The sequence below is a fragment of the Mesocricetus auratus genome, unplaced genomic scaffold, assembly GCF_017639785.1.
Source record: "Mesocricetus auratus isolate SY011 unplaced genomic scaffold, BCM_Maur_2.0 Super-Scaffold_4256, whole genome shotgun sequence".
NCBI lineage: Eukaryota > Metazoa > Chordata > Mammalia > Rodentia > Cricetidae > Mesocricetus > Mesocricetus auratus.
The window spans coordinates 118,488,060-118,507,685 of record NW_024429182.1 but is presented as its reverse complement, the minus strand read 5'-3'; the positions used below and the strand labels follow the sequence as shown (position 1 = coordinate 118,507,685).

Sequence of the window (19,626 nt, the reverse complement as noted above, 5' to 3'; positions counted from 1 at the left end):
AGTCCCTGGTTTATCTACTGTAAAACAGCAGGTTTGGGGGGTTATCCTGGAGGTAGTTGTGGTAGCCATGGAAAATGGAGGTTATCCTAGTTAGTACAAGGTATAGATGGTGGCTGCCCCATCCCAGTGTGAGTTCAATTATTAGGTCATCAGTGCTGCCTATTCTTTCAAACTACACCCCCTCCCCAGCTCCCAGAAGAAATGTGTACATGCCTCACCTGGAAAGGGCTCCTTAAGGAAGTGGCCATTGATGGTCTGGTTGGCTGTGCCCAGGGCATTCTTAGCGATGAGGGTGTAGTTGCCATTGTTGTAGTGGGTGGGCTTGTTGAAGAGCAGGCAGCCCTCAGAGACCTCACCCTCCTGGTAGTAGTCCATGTGAATGATCTTGGACTCCCTCAGTGGCTGCCCATTGTACAGCCAGTGCAGCGTGGGTGTCGGGTTGCCACGCACCACAAACTCAATGCAATGCTCCAGGCGTACCTCGGGCTCCACCAGGCTCACCACACGTGGAGGGTCTGTGGGGAAAAGCAAGCTGATCTCGAGGGCACAGAGTCTCCTGTGAACCGAAGAAGCCTTCCAGGAAGCAGGATGGGGATCCCACTTCTCATCCAGCTCTGAAAAGGCTGGGTGAAGCCGAGTTCCCACCACCAGCCAAGAGAGGAGAAGAGATATGTGTCTTTATCTAGGCTCCCTGCATCTATCTTAGCTGGAGCTCCCCTCTGGAGACTTTTCAGGGATGCCAAGGTAGAACTGAATTGCAGAGGTATAGCATCCACTGAGGAACAAGGAAATTCTTTCCTGGGTTTATCGTCCCAGAACTTATTCTTCAGTGTTGCCTTATGACAGCCTTTCTGCCCTTGTTAAAAGACTAGGGTTCTAGATCAGCCCTACCGATGGACCTGCCCCATCCCCAGCCTCCTCCGGGTACCTCTCTGTCGTCCATGATGGCATGCACTTACAGTAGACAGTGAGAGCAACACTGGCGTTGCTCATGCCCACCACGTTCTCTGCAATGCACGTCAGGGTGAAGCCATTGTCCTCGCTTGTCACATTCACCAGGGTCAAGTTGATGGCATGTACATTGGTCCAGTTCAGATTGGTCTGAAAACCCCAACCAGAAGATAATAACCAAACCATTTATACAAAGATGGCTTCCTTTTCTTGCCCCTAATGCCTCCATAAATCAAGTAAAAAGTGAATGAAGTCTAGCTAGTGAAGACACACAGACAATGTTCCAGATTCTTTGTAATTCAATTGATCCTCATGTTAATACTGGGTGGTAAATGGGAAACTTGAGTACAGGAAGTTGAGTAGCACAGCAAAGATCGAAATGACAAAACATCATGACACCTAGATAGAATCTGAGGTTGGGTTTCTTCCCAGAAGAACAGGATCACAATTTCTCCCTCATCTTTATAACTAAGGACTACTCGGTTCTTAACTCTTGCGGTTCCTGGTCATAGGATGCCTACCTGGTGGGTGTTGATGGACTGCAGCCCAGTGACTATCCAGTCCACATCAGGCAAGGGGGAGCCAGAGCCATTGCAGGTGATTACAGCATTGTCTCCTTCTCGGACGGTCAGGTTGACGTGGCTCACACTGATCTCAGGGAGATCTGGGAAGATGGAGAGGAGAGGAGGTAAAAAGTCAGAAAAGAGTAAGCAGAGGAGCTCTGCCTCCAGGCCTTCTTGCCTTGCCCCGTGACAACTGTAGCGTAACTTGCTTGAGCTCATGTGATAGCAACCTCGTGATGGATAATATCAATTTGACAAGCTCTAGAATCGCCTAGAGACACCTCTGAGCATGCCTGAGGGAATATCTAGGTTAGTTTAACTGAGGTGGGAAGACACCATGTTATGGGCTGGGTCCTGAACTGAATAAAACAGGAAAAGTGAGCTCAACACCAGCTTTCCTCTCTCTCTCTGCTTCCCTACGGATACAAAGTGGCCAACTGCCTCAAATTCCCCCCATGCAGCCGGACTTCCTTGCCATGGTGTGCTGTACCCTCAAACTGTGAATCATAATCTTTAAGTTGCTTTTGACAAATCAATGTGAAAAGTAATGAGCATAGACCCCCGCTGGTTCACAGCCCCTCCTCTGTAGACCTCAGAGTGAAGCACATATAATGGGATACTTCTACACAGTGGGCAGAAAGGAATGAGTGATACACCTATTCATGGAATGCCATTGTAGTAACTGAGCCTAGAGCTTCAGCCTGCTTTGGGCAATGAGTCTCACAAACTGGTGTGTGTAAGGATCCCATGGGAACTGGGGATTCCAACCTCTCGTGTCTGGTTGGGCATGGGAGCTCAGTCTCTAGAAAACAACTGGGAAGCTCCTGATGCAGGAATCACAGAGACTGCACGTTAAGACATGCTCCTTCATGTTTGATTGATAGGTGACTGGCAGAGAAAGGGAATCTGATCTACTGAGAATGGCACATGACTCCTTTCTGCATACATTCTTCTCCAAAACTAGCCTTCCTGCAGCTGGCTCAGGACAGGAATGACCAAAAAGGGAAAAAGCCAGTCCCGTCTGTACCCACTGCAGATGCCAAGACTGGAGATGGCTGGAAAGGAAACCCTGGCGGGCCAGCCTGAAGCCCAGTCCCTCCTCTGGGGCATGTGGGATGCTGGCCAGACGAGGCAGTACTGCTGCTCACTCACCACACTGACTGATGTTCATGCGGAAGAGGGGGAGTTGGGAGCCATCAGCACTGATGCAGTAAAGACTCTGGCTGTCCAGCCGGGCCTCCCCCTGCTCCTGCCACAGCTGCATCCAGCGGATGTCACAGCTGCAGTTGAAGAAGTTCTGCTCCAGTCTCCTGTGGGCAAGAAGAGAGGGGAAGGAATCCCTGAACGGTGGATGACCCAGCTCCCTCCCAGGGCGAGGCCAATGGGCCCCTACTACTCCTCCATGAAATAAGCCAGACTCAGACAGATAATCGCTATGTTTCCTCTCATTCACAAAACCATGAGAGGAGAAAGAGGCAGACAGACATGAAAGTAGAAGGAAATCTGGGGGAAGAAAGGGAGGGAAGAAAGGAAGGATGGAGGAGAGCAAGAAACTAGCTGAAGGAACAAGGATAAAGAGAAGGGCATTTGGGAGTGAGTGTTGTCAAACACATGGTACACTTGAAATAAATTATCTTAGTGGAACCCATCACTATGTACAATGAATCTACTCCAATAAAAATTTAAAAATAATAAAGGAAGGGGGCTGTGGAGATAGCTTAGCTGATAAAGTGCTTGACATTCAAACATGAGGGTGGGAGTTTGGATCCCAGCACCTATAAAAATGCTGTAATGCCAAGTGAGCATGGTGGCCAACCTGTAATCCCAGCACTCAGGAGGTAGAGACACGAGATTCCTAGAACAAACTCACTAGTCAGAATAGCCGTCATCGGTGAGCTCCAGAGTCCACCAAGGAAAACAGGCAACAGCAGCCTTGGTACTCACATGAAGGTGCACACATCCTCACATATGCTTATGCCCACATACATAAACATACTCATGCCCCACACACACACATGTGCATGCAAATAAAATAAAAAGAATAGTAAAGGAAAGAGGAGGCTAAGTGAGGTCACAAAAGAAGTAACAGAAATAACAAATAATAAACAAATAGCATTAAGTCCATGCAGTTAGTTTCAAAAGTAATAATTTCACTGAAAATGCAAATTTTACCCTCACTTAAATCACTGGGAAAAGAGGCCCTTTTATATGTGTCAAGTTGAGATGCATATTCTTAACACCTGCCCACATCCAGTCACACTGATCTTCATATGCGTAAGCTCACTAGTGTGGCTGGTTTGGACCTGATTCAGGACTTCTACCTGCTTGCCAAATTCTCTCCCAACATATCTGCAAGACTGGCTCCCCTCACTTCATTAAGAAACTGTAGGGCATTCTCTGACCACCATCTATATCAAAGCTGCTACAACCCTGTCCTAATACTACCTAGCCCCTCACCAGATGCATTTACCTGTCTAGAATTTATTACTATTTCATAACACTTTAAATATTCATATTAGTTTGTGTCTTTGTCTTCCCAGATAAAAAGTTAAGCTCCATGGAGGCCAGAGATGTAACCGGTTTTGTGCAAAGCTGCAATCACAGTACCTAAGATTGATTCCCAAACACATTTTCCTGGGGAATAGGTAGTTAGCTATTTCCAAGGCATATTCCAAGGCCATCTTGGGACCAGCTTTATTCCTTCATGAATTCAGTGGTTCCTTAATGAGCACCTGCTCAGTATCTGGCTGTGGATGAATGCTGTTAATAGAGAGATGAATGAGGCAGTCCTTGTCCTCTGGGAGCATTTACCCCAGTGAAGAAGAATGGCTGATGGGGAAGAGTCAGGTCCAAAGCCCTTGTTTTCTGCAGATTCTCCTTGTGCCTTAGAACAAGTCACATCCCTCCTCCATTGGTTATTAGGAGAGTGATGAACAGTGCTAATCAATCCCCCAAACTCTCAAAGAGCACTGGGTGAATCTGAATGCCCGGGCCATTAGGGGAACATGATTCTCTCTCTGGTCTATTGAAGGGATTGATCCGTTGGCACCTGGAGGAAAGGCACTTGGGTCATTGAATATTTTTTAAGCACTGGGTATTTTTGACAACTGACAAATTCTAAAATAGTTAGGCATGCATCAGCATTTGTCAGATTGCAGGAAAGGGGGTGGGTGAAGAAAGAGGAACTCTGCTCCTGATGACTAGGACAGTACAGGTAGTACGTACAAACAGCCACACAGCTTATAAGGACAGCACAGGTAGTATGTACAAACAGGCACACAGCTTATAAGGACAACACAGGTAGTATGTACAAACAACCACACAGCTTATCATCCTCTTGGCCTGGGAGCATCCATGACTTCTCATCCTTCAGGATCTTTTGGAAAGAAGGCAAGAGAAGGGACCCAACCTTTACTGGGCACCTGCTCCTCACAGAAATATTGTCCCCACAGAAACAAGAAAGTCCATCTAGTAATGTCTGAAGGGTTTCATTGTTAATCTCTTTTGTCAGCTTGATGACCGGATTTATAAACAATATGGAGACACACCTCTGGGAGTATAAGGGCACAGACGAACAGGGGAGCTCTGCCTTGAATGTGGGTGGATTGAGAGAACCTGAACTGAGTTAAAAGAACACAAGTTTAGCATCACCACTTGTCCCAGTTTCCTAACTGTGGGCACAGTGTGACGGGCTGCCCCCTGCTCCCATCACCATAACTCCCCCACGTGATGGAATGTACCCTCAAACCACCATGAGCCCATATAAACTCCTCCTTAAGTTGCTTTTGTCCATTATTTGATCACAGCAATGAGAAAAATAACTAAGACAAGGAGTTAGGACACATGCGCCATGCTCATCACACAAACCTGTCTTTATACTTCCCACTGCCTCTTCCCTGGGCAAATGCTGTAGAGCCTGGGGGCAGGGGAGGCACCCACAGTGCTCCCTTGACTCCTGGGGCTCTCTCCAAGAAGACTAAGTGGTAGAGGGAAGGAGTCACAGAGAGCAGAGGGCAGCAAGGTAGAGGTCATGTCCAGGAGCACAGGGAGTGGGAATACGTTGGGGAGTTTAGAGTTTGTGCACGGAAGGGTGAGGAAAGCACTGGCCACCAGTTGTGATCTTTTATAAGCATGAGGTCACCGTGTACAGTTGTGTGCTGTGTGTATTTCTCAAAGAATCCAGCCAATGCAATGCTAGCATTCAAACCAAGTGCCCCGGAAAGGAGACACCACTCCTGGGAGAACATCGTTTCTAACTCGAGAATACAATATGGGCATCAGCTGGGCTGGCTGGTAGGACCTAGACCTACGTTCTTGAACTTTTGTTCTCCTGACTCCAGTTCATACTTAAACTTTTCCTGGGCGTCCTCAATAGTGTTTGTACATGTGGGCTTTATCTCTCATTATTTACTGTATTAGAAATTGAAATAGCCATTTTGACAGGTGAGATGAAATCTCAAAGTTGTTTTAATTTTCATTTCCCCAATTGCTAAGGATGAAAAACACCTTTTGAGATATTTCTTAATCATTATTTTTCTTATGTTGAAAACTTTCTGTTCATATCCACAACCCATTTTTAATTGGGTTATTTATCTTCTTGACTCTGTTGTTTTTAAATCGTGTTCTTTGTTTATAGCAGACACTAATCCTCTGCCTGATGCATAGCTGGCAAAGATTATCTCCCATTCTATGGGTTTCTTCATTACTTGATTGATTTTTTCCTTGTCTACACAAAAGGTTTTAGTTGTTGTTTTTATGAGATTCAATTAATTGTTGGCCTTAATTCCCAGACAAACTAATGGCATCCTACTCTGGGGGCAGGGGAAATGTTCTACACCTAGTCCTGTAGCATACTGCCTAATATTTTTCTAGCAGCTTTAAAAATTCAGGTTCCAAGTCTCACATCTCTATGCTCTTGGAGATGATATTTCTGCAAGGTGGTAGATATGGGAATTAATTCATTCCTCTGCATGTGGACTGGATATTTTCCCAGTATTATTTGTTGAAAATGCTATCTTTTCTCCAATGTATGTTTTTGGGCTCTTTATCAAATATCAGATGGATATAGTTATGAGAATTCATATTTGACTCATCTATTTTGTTCCATTAGTCTACATGTCTGTTTTAATTCTAGTACCATCTTGCTTTTATTACTATAATTCAATAATACACCTTGTAATTTGCAATAGCCATCCCTTCAGTATTATTCTCTTTGCTCAGAATGACGTTGGCTATCCAGGATCCTTTCTGAGTCCATGTAAATTTTAGAATTTTTCCTAGTCTTGTGAGGAGTATGGATATTTGACCTGGGATTACATAGAAACTGTACACTGCTTTTGGTAGGATGGACATTTTCACAATAATAATTTTACTGAGCCATGATCACAGGGTGTCTTAGCATTTTCTAGCATCCTTCTCATCTCTTTGGAAATTGGAAGATTTTGTTGAAGGGTTCTTTCACTGAACTCATTGGTTAGGTTAAGTTCAAGGCATTTTATTGTCTGAGAACATTGTAAGTTTGAATATGTTATGATATCTTTCTCATCCTGTTTTTTTGCTGGTAGATTGAAAGGCTACTGATTTTTATAAGCTGATTTTGCACTGTGTTGAAATTAATTTTGCTTCTAAAAGTTTTTTGATGGAATTTTGGGGACCTCTTATATATAATATCATCTACAAATAGGAAAATTTCTCTTTTCCTGTTTGTATCCCTTTAATTTCTTCCTCTAGTCTTATTACTCCAGATAGTACTTTGACTATTATATTGGAAGGGAGTGAGAATAGTGGACAGCCCTCTTATTCTGGACTTACATGGGACTGTTTCATTTTTTTTTCACTTAGGATAATGCTACTGTGTGTTGTCATATATACCCTTTATTGTGTTGAGGTACGCTCTCTCCAGTTCTACTCTCTTTAGAACTTTTGTCATGAAAGCGTGTTAAATTTTGTCAGAGGCTTTTTCTGCATCTATTGATATGACTATGTAATTTTTTTGTCTCACTGTGGTGAGAAAGTTAAAATGGCTGAAATCAACAAAACAATTGACAACACGTGCTAGCAATGGTGTGGGGAAAGGGGAACCCTCATTCACTGTTAGTGGGAATAGAAGCTGGTCAAACCACTCTGAAATCAGTATTAATAATCACCAAAAAGCTAAAAATTAAATCACCATATGACCCAGCTATACTATCCTTGGCATATGCCCAAAGGACTTGACATCCTACTTCATAGATACTTGCTCAGCCATGTTCAAAGCTGCTCTATTGACAATAGCTTAAGAAATGGAAATAGTCTAAATGTCTTTCAACAGATGGGTGGATAATGAAAATGTGATATATAAACACAATTGGAACACTACTCAGCTGTAAAGAAAACAACAAGAGTTGCAACTCATGAATCTATAAAATGTTATATTGAACGAAGTGACCTAGACTCAGGAAGACAAAAAAGTCACGTGTTCTTTCTCATCTGTGGTTCCTAGCTCCAAATCTTCAGGTGTGAGCATGCAACATGGAGTGACTAAAGAAATCAAGAAAGTATAACAGGACATGCAGCAGGGAAGGGAAGAGTTTAAGGGGGAATAACAGGACAGAGGGGATATGAAAGGGAGCAGGAGAAAGGGAGAAGAAACTGTAATTGCAAAGCAGTAGCACAGTCAATACAACAGGAGAAGGAAGGGGAGGGACAAAAAACACCCAAGCAAAGAATCATATCATTTTGCATCGACCTAAAATAATATATACGTATGAAGTGAAGTTATGTCACCTGTGCTGGCAATGCTTCCCATAAGAGCTACAGACTAGCTGACCAAATCCCCCAGTAACAGGAATGAGAAACCCAGTTGTTGGTAAGAGACTCCCAAAATAATATAGAGTCTTGCTGTTGCCCTTGGTTGTCTCTCATAGGTTGAAGGTAAGCTCCTACTGTGGAAGACACCATACACTTAAGACCCAACACTTGGATTATTGGTGCTAGATCTAGTCCAGTGGTTCTCAACCTGTGGGTCATGACCTCCTTTGGGGGGGTCACATATCAGATATCTTTCAACCAGATACTTACATTACAATTCCTAACAGTAAAAAAAAAATTACAGTTATGAAGTACAATGAAATAATTGTCTGGTAGGTGTCACCACAACATGAGGAACTGTATTAAAGGGTTACAGCATTAGGAAGGTTGAAAATCACTGCCTTAGGCTGAAAGCCTCCTTCCTGTAATCTAACTCACATAATATCAAAAAGTTCTATGCAAGTTACCAGGGGAGGAAATGAATCAATAATCCTATATGGCTGTGATGCCTATCAATCACAACAATGACCAGCATGACAGGATATCTCTGAAGGTGCAACCGTGGCACTCATCTATTGGTGGTAACCAGCAGCAATCGAATTGGACTTAAGGCCCCTCAAACACAGGGAATACTGCCTAGTACAAGAAACCTAGCTAACTTCCTGTGACTACTGAGGTCATAGATCTTAGAAGGGAGCCTACTACCTTACTTTCCTAGACCAGTGTAATATCTAACTACATTCTAAAACTTATCCTTACACCCACAGATAAATATAGCTCTCACCCCTCATCAAAAATAGCTCTTTACAGCAAATGGAGGCCATCACAGAAAACCACAACTGCACACAATGTAGAAACCAATGAATCAACAAGAGCCATATATACAACCTGACTCCTACACCTAAGGCCCATTGAAGAGGAAGGGGCAGAACAATTGTAACAACCCAGAGGACCAGGAAGTCTGCTGTGAGGTTGTGTCTCCTATAAATAGCTGCCTAAGCAAGACCTGAACATTGTATGTATGTATGTATGTATGTATGTATGTATGTATGTATGTATGCGCTGAAGCAAAAGGGAGGAATCCCACCAGGTTCGGTCCGAAGACAAAGAACAGCAGGCGATTCATGGCTGTTGAGAGAAAGGGAGAATTGGCCTCTCCTAGGGCTGAGCCTCTTCCCCAGTTTCTTATCTAATATAGAGTGAAATCATACACACGTAACAAAAATGGACTCAGCAGGTTACTTCTATATGTTTGTACATATACAGGAATATGTAGCAATAATAAAAGGTTAAGAGGCCACCAGTGTAAGAGGGAGTGAGGGAGGGTCGTGGGAGAGGTTGGGAGAAGGAAAGGGGAGGGGGGATGATAGGATTGTATTTTAATTTTTCAATATTTAAAATAAATGAATAAAAAGAAATTGAAGCTGAGGGATATGTACAGCACCACAATACATTATCACAGACTCTCTTGGCCATCAAGTCGGTGTTGCTTTCGTGCCATGCAGCTTTTGGAAGGCTCCACTGTCCCCTCAGAAGAGGATAAGAGTAGAGAGGACACACAATGTCTCAGGGCTGTTATGAAACTAAATATCCCCTTACTTTCCACCTTCACCTGAGGGGATCCTGGGACTGTGCCCCGGGTCTCCCTGGCCTACCATTTAAGGCCCTGGACTACAGAGACAAAAACTCGGGAGGGAGACGGCAAGCAAGCGTCTTGCAGACAACACAGCGTAGCAAGGCATGCTTCGATATGTCGCTGGAACCGAAGGAAAGGAAAGTAGAAGTCAGCGAAAGGAAAGCTGCAGAGGAAGGAAATGTAGTAGGAAACATGGGCTGCTGGTCTCCCGACGAGAAACAGACAGTGGAAGAAATGCTGGGTTGAAAGCAGAGGAGAGAGCATGCGCAGACAGGGGAAGATGGGACACAGCAGGAATGAAAGTCAGGGCAGGGCAGGGAAAGGAGGGGGCAAGGGCCTGGAGAAGGAAATGGTATGGCCAATCAGCAAGTCTTGGAAGAGCGGGACTCAGAGCCACGTAAGATGCCTATGTAGCTGAAAAAATGAGACACAGAAGAGAGAAATAGAGGAAGAGTGGAGTGAGGGGGTGTGAACACCGGTCACCTGGCGAAGGGCATCTTGTGCAATCAGGAGGACCTGAGGTCGGGCCCCAGGTCCGTGTGAAAAGGTCAGGTTCAGTGGGCGGTGAGCACTGGGAATCCTAGCACTGAGGTGGCTGAATCAGAATCTCTGGAGCCTGGCTAGTGACTGGTGAGTCCCGGGCAATTGAGAGACCCTGGTCCATTAAGCAAGGTGAGTAACACCTAGGAACTGGCAGGCTGACCTCTGGGCTCCGTGTGTAATTTCAACACTTGTGTGCTTGCATCCACCCGTATGCACACATGAAGAGAGTAACTACAATAGCATTTGTATTATTCTTGCTGTACTGCCCTACACACAGGACTTCGTTTAACCTTCACAGGGGGCAGTGTAGGGAAGGGACATCAGATGACATCCTTAGGAAAGCAGAAAATTAAGAACAGTGTTGATTCACGGTAAAAAGAGGGCAGCATTGGAATGGAATGGTTTGGGCTCTTCTCACAGGGCCTGGCAACCTCCCCTCCCCCGTTGAATGGCATTGAGAGTCCAGATGTTTCAAGAAGCGCAAACTGAACCAGATCAGCCTGGATTTCCCCAGCTGCTCGCCTGACAAGAAGCAGCCATCCATTATTAAATAGATGTAAAACTACAAATTATTTACCTGCGTGGGGAAGGCTAGACAAGTGGGGAGTGTTACCAGTGTTGCCTCAAGCCACATACAGCATAAGACAGCCCGTCCTCTTGTTGGATTCCATGTGTGAGCACAAACCAGCATCCCAGTGGCCCAAAAGGCAAACCGTGCCAAAGTGCCCCGAGGCTGGCAGGAGAGTCAGCTGAGCTGCCTGGGACATGCCACAGAGGCTGCCAGGCTCTGGCTCAGTAACAGTTCATATCCTTCCATCCTTTCCGTCCCAGGCTTTGCTTATACAGCCTGGTCCAGCAGAAAGGATGCATCTGAAGATCTGGTGCCTTGCTGCTAACCAGAGTCTGTTAGGAACTGCGCAGGAATGCTGTGGGCTCCTCCTCTTAGGAAGACAATCCTGGCAAAAGGCATTTTAAATTCCAAAGTTCCAAACAGAAGTATCCTGCATGTCCCGTGGATCTAACCCACAATCACCTTCACGTCCAGACCAAAACATAAAAATGTTGTCAAAACACAGACACAAGAGTCCTAGTTCTTAGCTGGACACCGCAACACTCCCATGCAATCAGGACTCAGCAGAAGAGTCTCAGCCATAGCTGCAGGGGCAGACTTGCCAAGCTTAGAGTCCTGCTCTGTGCTCCATCAATAATGCAAGAGGCACCATGAATAATACAGCAGCAACTGCTTCAGGACACAGTTTACTGGTGCCCAGCCCTGGCCTCAAGATGGCCCAAGGCCTAATCGCAGGGCCCTGGGGAGTTCCCACAGATTAACTCAGCCCATTCAGGCACAGGGAGAAAAAAAAACACTTTGCAGGATCAGCCAAAGTCATGACTCTGTGTTCAGAAAACATTGATTGCCCTCCAGTCACCATTAGGGAGGTCTCCTTCTCCTCTCTGTGCCATCGGCACTGCCAGGTACAATCCTGGGTGCAGGCTGGGCAAAAGAGGGAGAGCAAGGGCAAGGCCACTGCCACCAGACAAAGGGCACACCCAGGCCTCCTCAAGACAACAGACTGTGTTAAAGGTGCATAAATAAATATGCAAGTTGAGCTAACTCAGTTCTCCCGAGCAATGGGTTGAACTGTGCTTTCCAAAAAGCTATGTCCAAGTCCCAACCTCAGGACTCATGAATATGACCTTCTTTGTTGACAGGATCAAGCTTAGAAAAAGTGATGCGATTGTTCTGATGTGGGGTAGGCCCTGAACTCACCCATAAGGACCGGGATCTTTAGAGAGGGTGTGGAGGAGACTAAAGAACAAGGAGACGAGGAAGTTGGCCAAGGAGAAGGTGGTAGAGGCTATAAGGAATGCTGCCACAAGCCCTAAAGCACCATGAGCAGCCAGCATCTGGCAATGCCAAGAAGGCTTCATTCCCAGAGCCTCGGAAAGTAGAGGGGCTCTGATGACACCCTGACTCAAACTGCTGGCCTCAGAACGATGATGAAAACATTTCTGTTGTTCTGAAGTCTCTAGGTTTGCAGTGACTTAAGAAGGCAGCTATCGATTCTCGGCCTTTTGGCTAAGATCAAGTGAAGAAGGCAGCTATCAGAAATGGGACTGCCAGCAAATGCTCCCAAGACTCAACACTGAAATCTATAAGATAGGGATGAGTGTGTTCCACATTGTTTCTCTACATTAGTGCTGACATGTGTCTCCAGGCTTTGTGATTTAAAAGGGAGTCATAAAGCAGCCAGAAATTACCACAGCAGCAATAGCATTGCTGATGCAAGTGTTTGGTGTCTTGTCTGAGAGCTTTCAAAGTGATCACAGCCAAGACTAGGAGGGAGGACAGTGCCAGGATCAGTCCAACCTTCTACAACTCTGAGTTAGTATTTACCAAGTCAATTAAATCTTCAAATTATAACAGAGGTAATTAGCACTTTGCTTTAAGAAAATGAAATATTCCAGTCTATTTTAATCATGTCTGTTCCATGCCTATGGGATATGAAGAGAAGTCTTCTCAAGATATATTCATGATCCTCAGAATGTTTCTGGAGGGTTTCTGAGTTGTGGGCTAATATAACTCTGGTACCCCCTTGTTATTGCCTAAGGTGCACCATGTGATTCAGAACCCCAGCATCTTTTCTTCCTAATTCGTCCTTTATCTCGAAGATAATCTCTCAGAATCCTGCTGATTTTAGGACAGACAGTTCCAGGTTCAGGGGGAAAAAATAGTAGCATCTTACCTTAACCAGAAACTCCTCAGTACAGTACAATGCCAAGCCAGACTCCATCAGATCTACCATTGAATTTCTGCTGGCTACTCCATAGCAAAGCTCAAAAGATACTCTTGGCTTGCTCAGTAAGAAGGGTCCTTCCTGAGCTGGAGGGAGACTGAGTCAGGCATTTACCAAGAGCCCTCCCTCCAATCTCACAAAAGTCAAAGTACAAGAAGCATCTTGGCACCCAGAAAGAGATCTGAGATGATCTGGGTTTCTTATGGCTCCAATCAGGGGAGCCAGCCATCTTGGCTCCCAGGACATGCTGAACATTCAGGTTAGGGCACTAAGTTAGGGGCTGGAAGAGAATGGAATTTGGAAACAGTGCCTTCATGTGGTGGTCATCCTAAAAATGATAATATTAACCTCCAGATGACCAATTTGCCAGCTATGTGATCCTGGTATGGTTATTTGACTTGGCTCAGACTTGAATCCCTCATTTGCAAAACAGGTTATAATAGCAACTCCCTTGTAGGGTAGCTTCAAGGATCAGCCAGAACCCTGTATGTATTCATTACTCGATGAATGACTTCCTTCTCCTTTCCTGATGAAATGCTGTACATATTCAACCTTTCTAATAAGGAGTCTCAACTATGTCATCTACAGCATCAACTGTTATATCGAAGACTGTGCTTTGGGAGGGAGGTTGGTTCGAGCAGGGCAAAAACCCTCAAAAGAGCCTTCATGGAAGAAGGAAATGTGCCAAGAAATGGCTAACTACCCCATTTACCCTGTCTGTTTCTGCAGACATTCACTGGAAGCCATGCCTGTCTGGCTTGTGACTCTCTTGGCTACCACAGCACATTGAGTCCCTGTCCTACAAGGCCAAAACTCTTCCTGACAACACCGGACACATCCCCAAACCCCATCCCACAGGCTCTGTTAAGCAGACCCTGGCAGTCTAGATGGCTCATGGCAGATGGTGCCATGTGGACTAATCAAGAAGTCAGACAAGAGAATCCTACCCCCTCTTCCATTTGCCAGGAAAAGCGATTGTTTGGATTTTAATCATGGCCACAGCTAAGAGCCAATGCACAGCCCCCTCCAGCCCAAAGATAAATTTTCCACTCTCAACATTCAATTCTTCCTCAAAAAATAGACCCCACCAGGGTGATTGCTCCCTAGGGAGGGTCTTCTTCATCCACCAATATTGTTTTTTTTCTGATTTAACACTATGACAGAAATAAAATACTGTTTGGATATGGTGGCACTCACACACTGACTCACTCTGCAAGGCATGTCTTCATTCCTCCATAAGTTACGTCTAGCTCACCGGTATATTGATCCCCGGCAAAGATGAATGCAGAATCCCATGATCCTCTGGGAGAAATGTGACATTTTCTCTAAATATATATCCACAGAACAACTGTTTCTAAATCTCCATGAAGCAGGTCACCGGGGCAGCACACCATTGATTTCCCATCCAACAATTTCTTAGAAAGAACGCTGAACATTTTCTCAATAATTCAGCCTCTACCAGACCTGACATCTTCTTGAGGGACACTGTCTCTGGCCTCCCCTACATTAAGGGGCAAGGATTGGAGGAGAACTAGATTCAAAAAGACAGACCTTGTGCCCCCAATCAATTTGAGGTCATTATGCTTTGTGGTTGTTTTAATGAGGTTTTAATGAGGCTTTGGGAAAGCCTCAGGCATTTAAAAACTTGGTCCCCAATTGGTGGCATTGAGAGAATTAGAAGGTATAACCTTGTATGGAGAGGTGTGTCGCTGGGGTAGGGTTAGGTTCCAAAAGGCCACTATCATGCCCAGTATGGTCTCTTGGCTTCCTGCTGTTACTCTAGTGCCATGGCTGCCTGCCTGCTGTCATGCTCTGAGCCATGTTGGTGATAGACGCCTATCCCTCCGGGGCTATAAGTACCAGATAAACCCTTCCTTTTATAAGTTGCATTGCTCGTGGTGGTTTTTTCTCAGAAACAGAAAACTAGTTAGTACATGCTTCATCTTCATTTTTAATTTGGCTGGATTTAGAATCACCTAGGTGACATACCTCTGGGTACATCTGTGAAGGAGTATGTAGATTGGGTTAATTGAGGAGATAAGATATGCCCTAAATGTGTCTGGCACCATTACATGGGTTAGGGTCCTGGGCTGGGTAAAAGGGGAACAGTAAGGGGGGGCACCGTCATTCATCTCTCTCTGCTTCCTCACCATAGAAACCTCCTCACATTCTGGCTGCCATGACTTCCTCGCCATGGTGGATGGTATCCTCTCGTGCTATAAGTTAACACAGACCCCTCCTCTCTTAAGTGTGCTTGTCAGTCTTACTTCTACCCTCTGTTCTGAAAAGGCAAGGTTGTAGCTTACCCATGCAACAGCAACGAAAAACGCAACTGAGACAGAGAGACACCTAGCAAAGACTCATAGCCACACAATTTTTGCAGAATATATTAAATAGGCTGAAAAACAGTGGAGGACAGGGAATCGCAGTGGTACAGGCTTTGAGTCTGCACAATTACTGTCACAGGGCCTGGAGCAAAGGAGTCATTTGGAAATCAGTGACAGTAATAATTGTAGTGGCCATGCCAACTTACCCCTAAGGTCCTCCATTAAGTTACATCAAGTTCAAGGTGGGAATATATAGAATACAGCAAGTACAGCAGCCCTGACATTAGAGGTCTGTGACATAGTCTGCTTGGGAGAATGTTTTATAAACAAGAATTTGTTTACCTTCCTTTAGCTATTATAAGAGGTTATTGGTGCCCATCTCGGTCTCAACCAAATGGAATTAAGGACTCCAATCACTAGGCCTACTAATGCCCACACCAGAATATCAGAGTAAAAGCCTGGCAGGGAAGTACACAAATCAAAGAAGAGAAAGGAATATGCAATAATATTGTCCATTTTTAGACTAGGTCTCACTGTGCAGCCGAGACTGACTAGCCTCTAACTCATGTATCTCAGGCTAAACTAAAACTATTGATCCTTCTGCCTTTACCTTCCAGGTACTGAGACAACCATGAATCCCAGTTAGCAACACCTTCAAAGTGACAATCTCTCTCTGTCGATCCCTGGGATGGCTTTGGAAAGGATCATGTGAACAGTCCAGCCACAACGACAAGGATAATACACAAAGCTGTCAAAGGTGGTAAGTTACTGGGAGGTAAGTAGTCTCATTTCCATCAGCTGGTCTGAAAAGCCAAGGTTATGATGTATCCATGGACATAGGTCTGGGCAGGTGAAAGAGGAGGTGAAAGGCCCAAAGCCACAGCAGAGGTCCAAGGTCATTGCTTCCTGATAAATGCTGTGATCACAGACAAGGAATTTGGATCTCAGTCACGAAGTAAAAAGGAACACATGAGCAGTCTCTCCAAAACTCAGATTCCCTAACGCCATCCATGCCTCAATTGCTTTTCAATGTATTCCTGGATTCATTCCCTCAACATAATACACTGTCCTTCATGCACAGAGATGACCCTGATGACTCACACAGTAACATGAGCTATTTTCTCCAGTCTCCAGCAGTGGTCATGAATTTGCCCTCATCCAGCCAACATCTGTTTGCACAAAATGGCTGGCTGGGGTAGGGGTGCATTGATCAACCTTGGAATGTAACAAAACTAAGAAGTCCACACCCAGATAAAATAAATATAAGCCCTCTCCCATGCTCAAAATGCCTCGACTTCAAGCCAAATAAGTTTGATAGGAGATTGTGAGTATTGTAAATGCCATGCAGTCTGAATCTGGAAAGTTATGCTCAAGTATACATTAGGCAAGTCCTTAGCAATGCAACTTTAGCTGATTCCTAAGTGGGTTTCTAGGGCTTAAAAATGCAGCAAATATCATGACTCTTATTGTGGTAAACCTAAGATCATGTAAGCAAAAGCACACCTAGAAAGCTACAAAGGTATGTATAGCAAATATCACTGATTGGGAATTGATTGGTATCTTTATTACAATGAATATTAAAATTATTACTGTTGATTACTTGCAGATCACAAAACCAAATAAAGAAAAGGAGATTCTGTCTTTTGAAACAGAGTCTGTTTAGATAAAGCACTGAAAGTCAAGTCCATGGATGGGGGTGGATCACTATCACTGAACATGGTATGCTCAATGCCATCCAACCCCAACAGCCCAGGCACCAGGAAGTTCCAATGCTTGACACTCTTTCCCACCCGACCATTACCAGCACTTGGCCACCTGGACAAAGTCTTCAATTCCGAACTTACAATTCCCGAAGACTCAGCGTCTGGAAGAGCTGCCAGGAGAGTGTGGTGAGCCGGTTGCTTGACAAGTTTCTGCAAAATTGACAAACAGAGGGGCAGTTAAAGGGCAGATTCAGCATCAGCAAAGCCCTCGGTGGAGGACTTGTTCATCTGGAGGCAGGCTTTAGAGTGCTTCTTTTTCTTCACCCTGTCCTGCTAGTGATGCATTGCTAATAGTTGAGACTATGGGACAGGTGTAAGGAAAAAAAGGCTTTACACATCCAAGAAACAATGTGGTTCTCTTGGCTACTCCTCATGCTGCCCTTTCATAGAAGCTCAGGCAGCCTGTTTGAAGCAACCTTCTCTAGACAACAATTTTGGGGATAACCAAACCCACGCATCCTTTACATCCACACAGGCAGGAAATCCTTGGGTTCCTTATAAATTCTTCTCACCCACCCCTCCCCAAGAACAAATGCCCATTCCAGAGATCAAGGCATCAGCCTTTTGTTCACACATCTCTTCTCCTAATGGCTATTTAATTGTTCTCATTAGGATGTACAGGGGAAGGGAGCAGCCATTAGTCTTCTGAATAAAAGAAAAAACACACCCACGGTTATTACTTTGCCGTGCTCAACAAACAACTTTTGATGTGTTAACAGCCCTTAAAGGCAGTAGTTCAGCACTGCTAGAAATGAAGTGGCAACCCAGGAACAATGTACTCATTTGCTGATGGGAATGGATGGCAGTGCTGGTTCCATTTAGATAAATATCCATACACACAAGAACATGTACATATTTGTATCTGTTAAACGTATAGGTAACTATGCAAACACAGACTCTTGTTTACATACACACACACACATGCACATACACACATGCACGCAGGCACACATGCTTCCATGTGCACTTGCATTTAGGTGACTTCTGCAGCAAGTAGAAGAGTCAAATATAGACTATGCTGAGGTCTGAAAAGTAGACCATTGACAAGAAAGATGGAAATTTGTCTTCAGATTACAAACGAATAAGCAGAAAGAATAGTATAAAAATGACAAGAGTAATTGGGAATGGGGCTACTTCACTTGGGTGCTTGGAAAAGAGCCTTATGAATAGTTAACATGGGACCTGGGGGGGGGGGGGGAAGGAATGATAATGAGCTGAGAACCAGGAAGAAACCCAACCAGAAAGGAGTTACAGAGACTGACGGAATAAGCAGGAGAAGGATTCATGCCACATTTGCAGACCTTGGGAGGAGACTGGCTTTGCTCCAAAGAGTAATAGGAAGCATTGGGTGATTCTTAGTGATGAAGTATCATGAACTAAATTCCATTTTTTAAATGGAAGACCAAGACTGGAAGATGACAGGCTAGTTAGGGGGATCTTACCTAGCTTCCAAGAAAGAAAGGGAAAAACAAAAAGAGGTAGATCACTAGGGAAATATACTACCTGTGGCCCCTTCTTGTAATACTGGCAGCCTTCTGTATATCAGGAAGTGAGCAGCCTTCCACACACCATTATAATGTGATGCCTAAAGACAGGAGACCGAGAGACCATGAACTCTCTGAAACCATCAGCCAAAATAACTTTTATGTCAAGTCTTTTGTCACACAACAAAAAAGTCACTAATATACTGGTGACCAGTGAGGCATTTAGTAAGATAAAAAGCTTACTAACAGATGACATTTGGGCAGTGAGGCCAAAATGGTCCTCTTGGATCAGATAACAAAGAAAAAAGGGCAAGGGAAGGGAATGGCAGATGGATATAATCAATTCATATGTTGTATGCATGTATGAAAATGTCACAATAAACCCATCATTTATAAAAGTGATAACCTATTAATAAAAGTTAGTGTATAAACAGAAGAGCTCCCACTAATTGTGAACATGAAGTTTGAGGTGCTGGTTAGATACCTAAAGAGTGAAACCAAATAGCCTGCTGGAGAGGTGTGTTTGTACTGAGACCTGTAGAATTTAAAATGTGCTCAGTGTGAAGCAGGAACAGATACTCAAACGTAAGAACAGAGGTAAGAAATAGGGCATCCCACTTTTCATTAGATGCATCCTATTTGTGATAAGATGGCTGGATCCTACACTGTCCTAAACAAGCTAACTTTCAAAGATAGTTTATGATGGTGTTGGTAAAGCAACCCAACTCTAAGGGTACAGGGGACTACTATTAAAAGGAATGAGACCACATGT

General features: G+C 44.5%; 1 protein-coding gene across 4 annotated transcripts in view; it reads right to left on the bottom strand.

Moving 5' to 3' along the window:
- Positions 1 to 19,626, bottom strand: part of Ntrk3 (neurotrophic receptor tyrosine kinase 3) — a 377,921-nt gene that overhangs the window by 264,869 nt on the left and 93,426 nt on the right. For all 4 annotated transcript variants that reach the window (XM_005077774.4, XM_005077775.4, XM_005077777.4 and 1 more), the window contains exons 4-8: positions 17,452 to 17,520; positions 2,667 to 2,824; positions 1,473 to 1,615; positions 960 to 1,101; positions 219 to 515 (exon numbers count right to left, since the gene is read on the bottom strand). In XM_005077774.4, the coding sequence (XP_005077831.1) occupies positions 219 to 515; positions 960 to 1,101; positions 1,473 to 1,615; positions 2,667 to 2,824; positions 17,452 to 17,520 (809 nt within the window). The remainder of the gene's footprint in view (positions 1 to 218; positions 516 to 959; positions 1,102 to 1,472; positions 1,616 to 2,666; positions 2,825 to 17,451; positions 17,521 to 19,626) is intronic.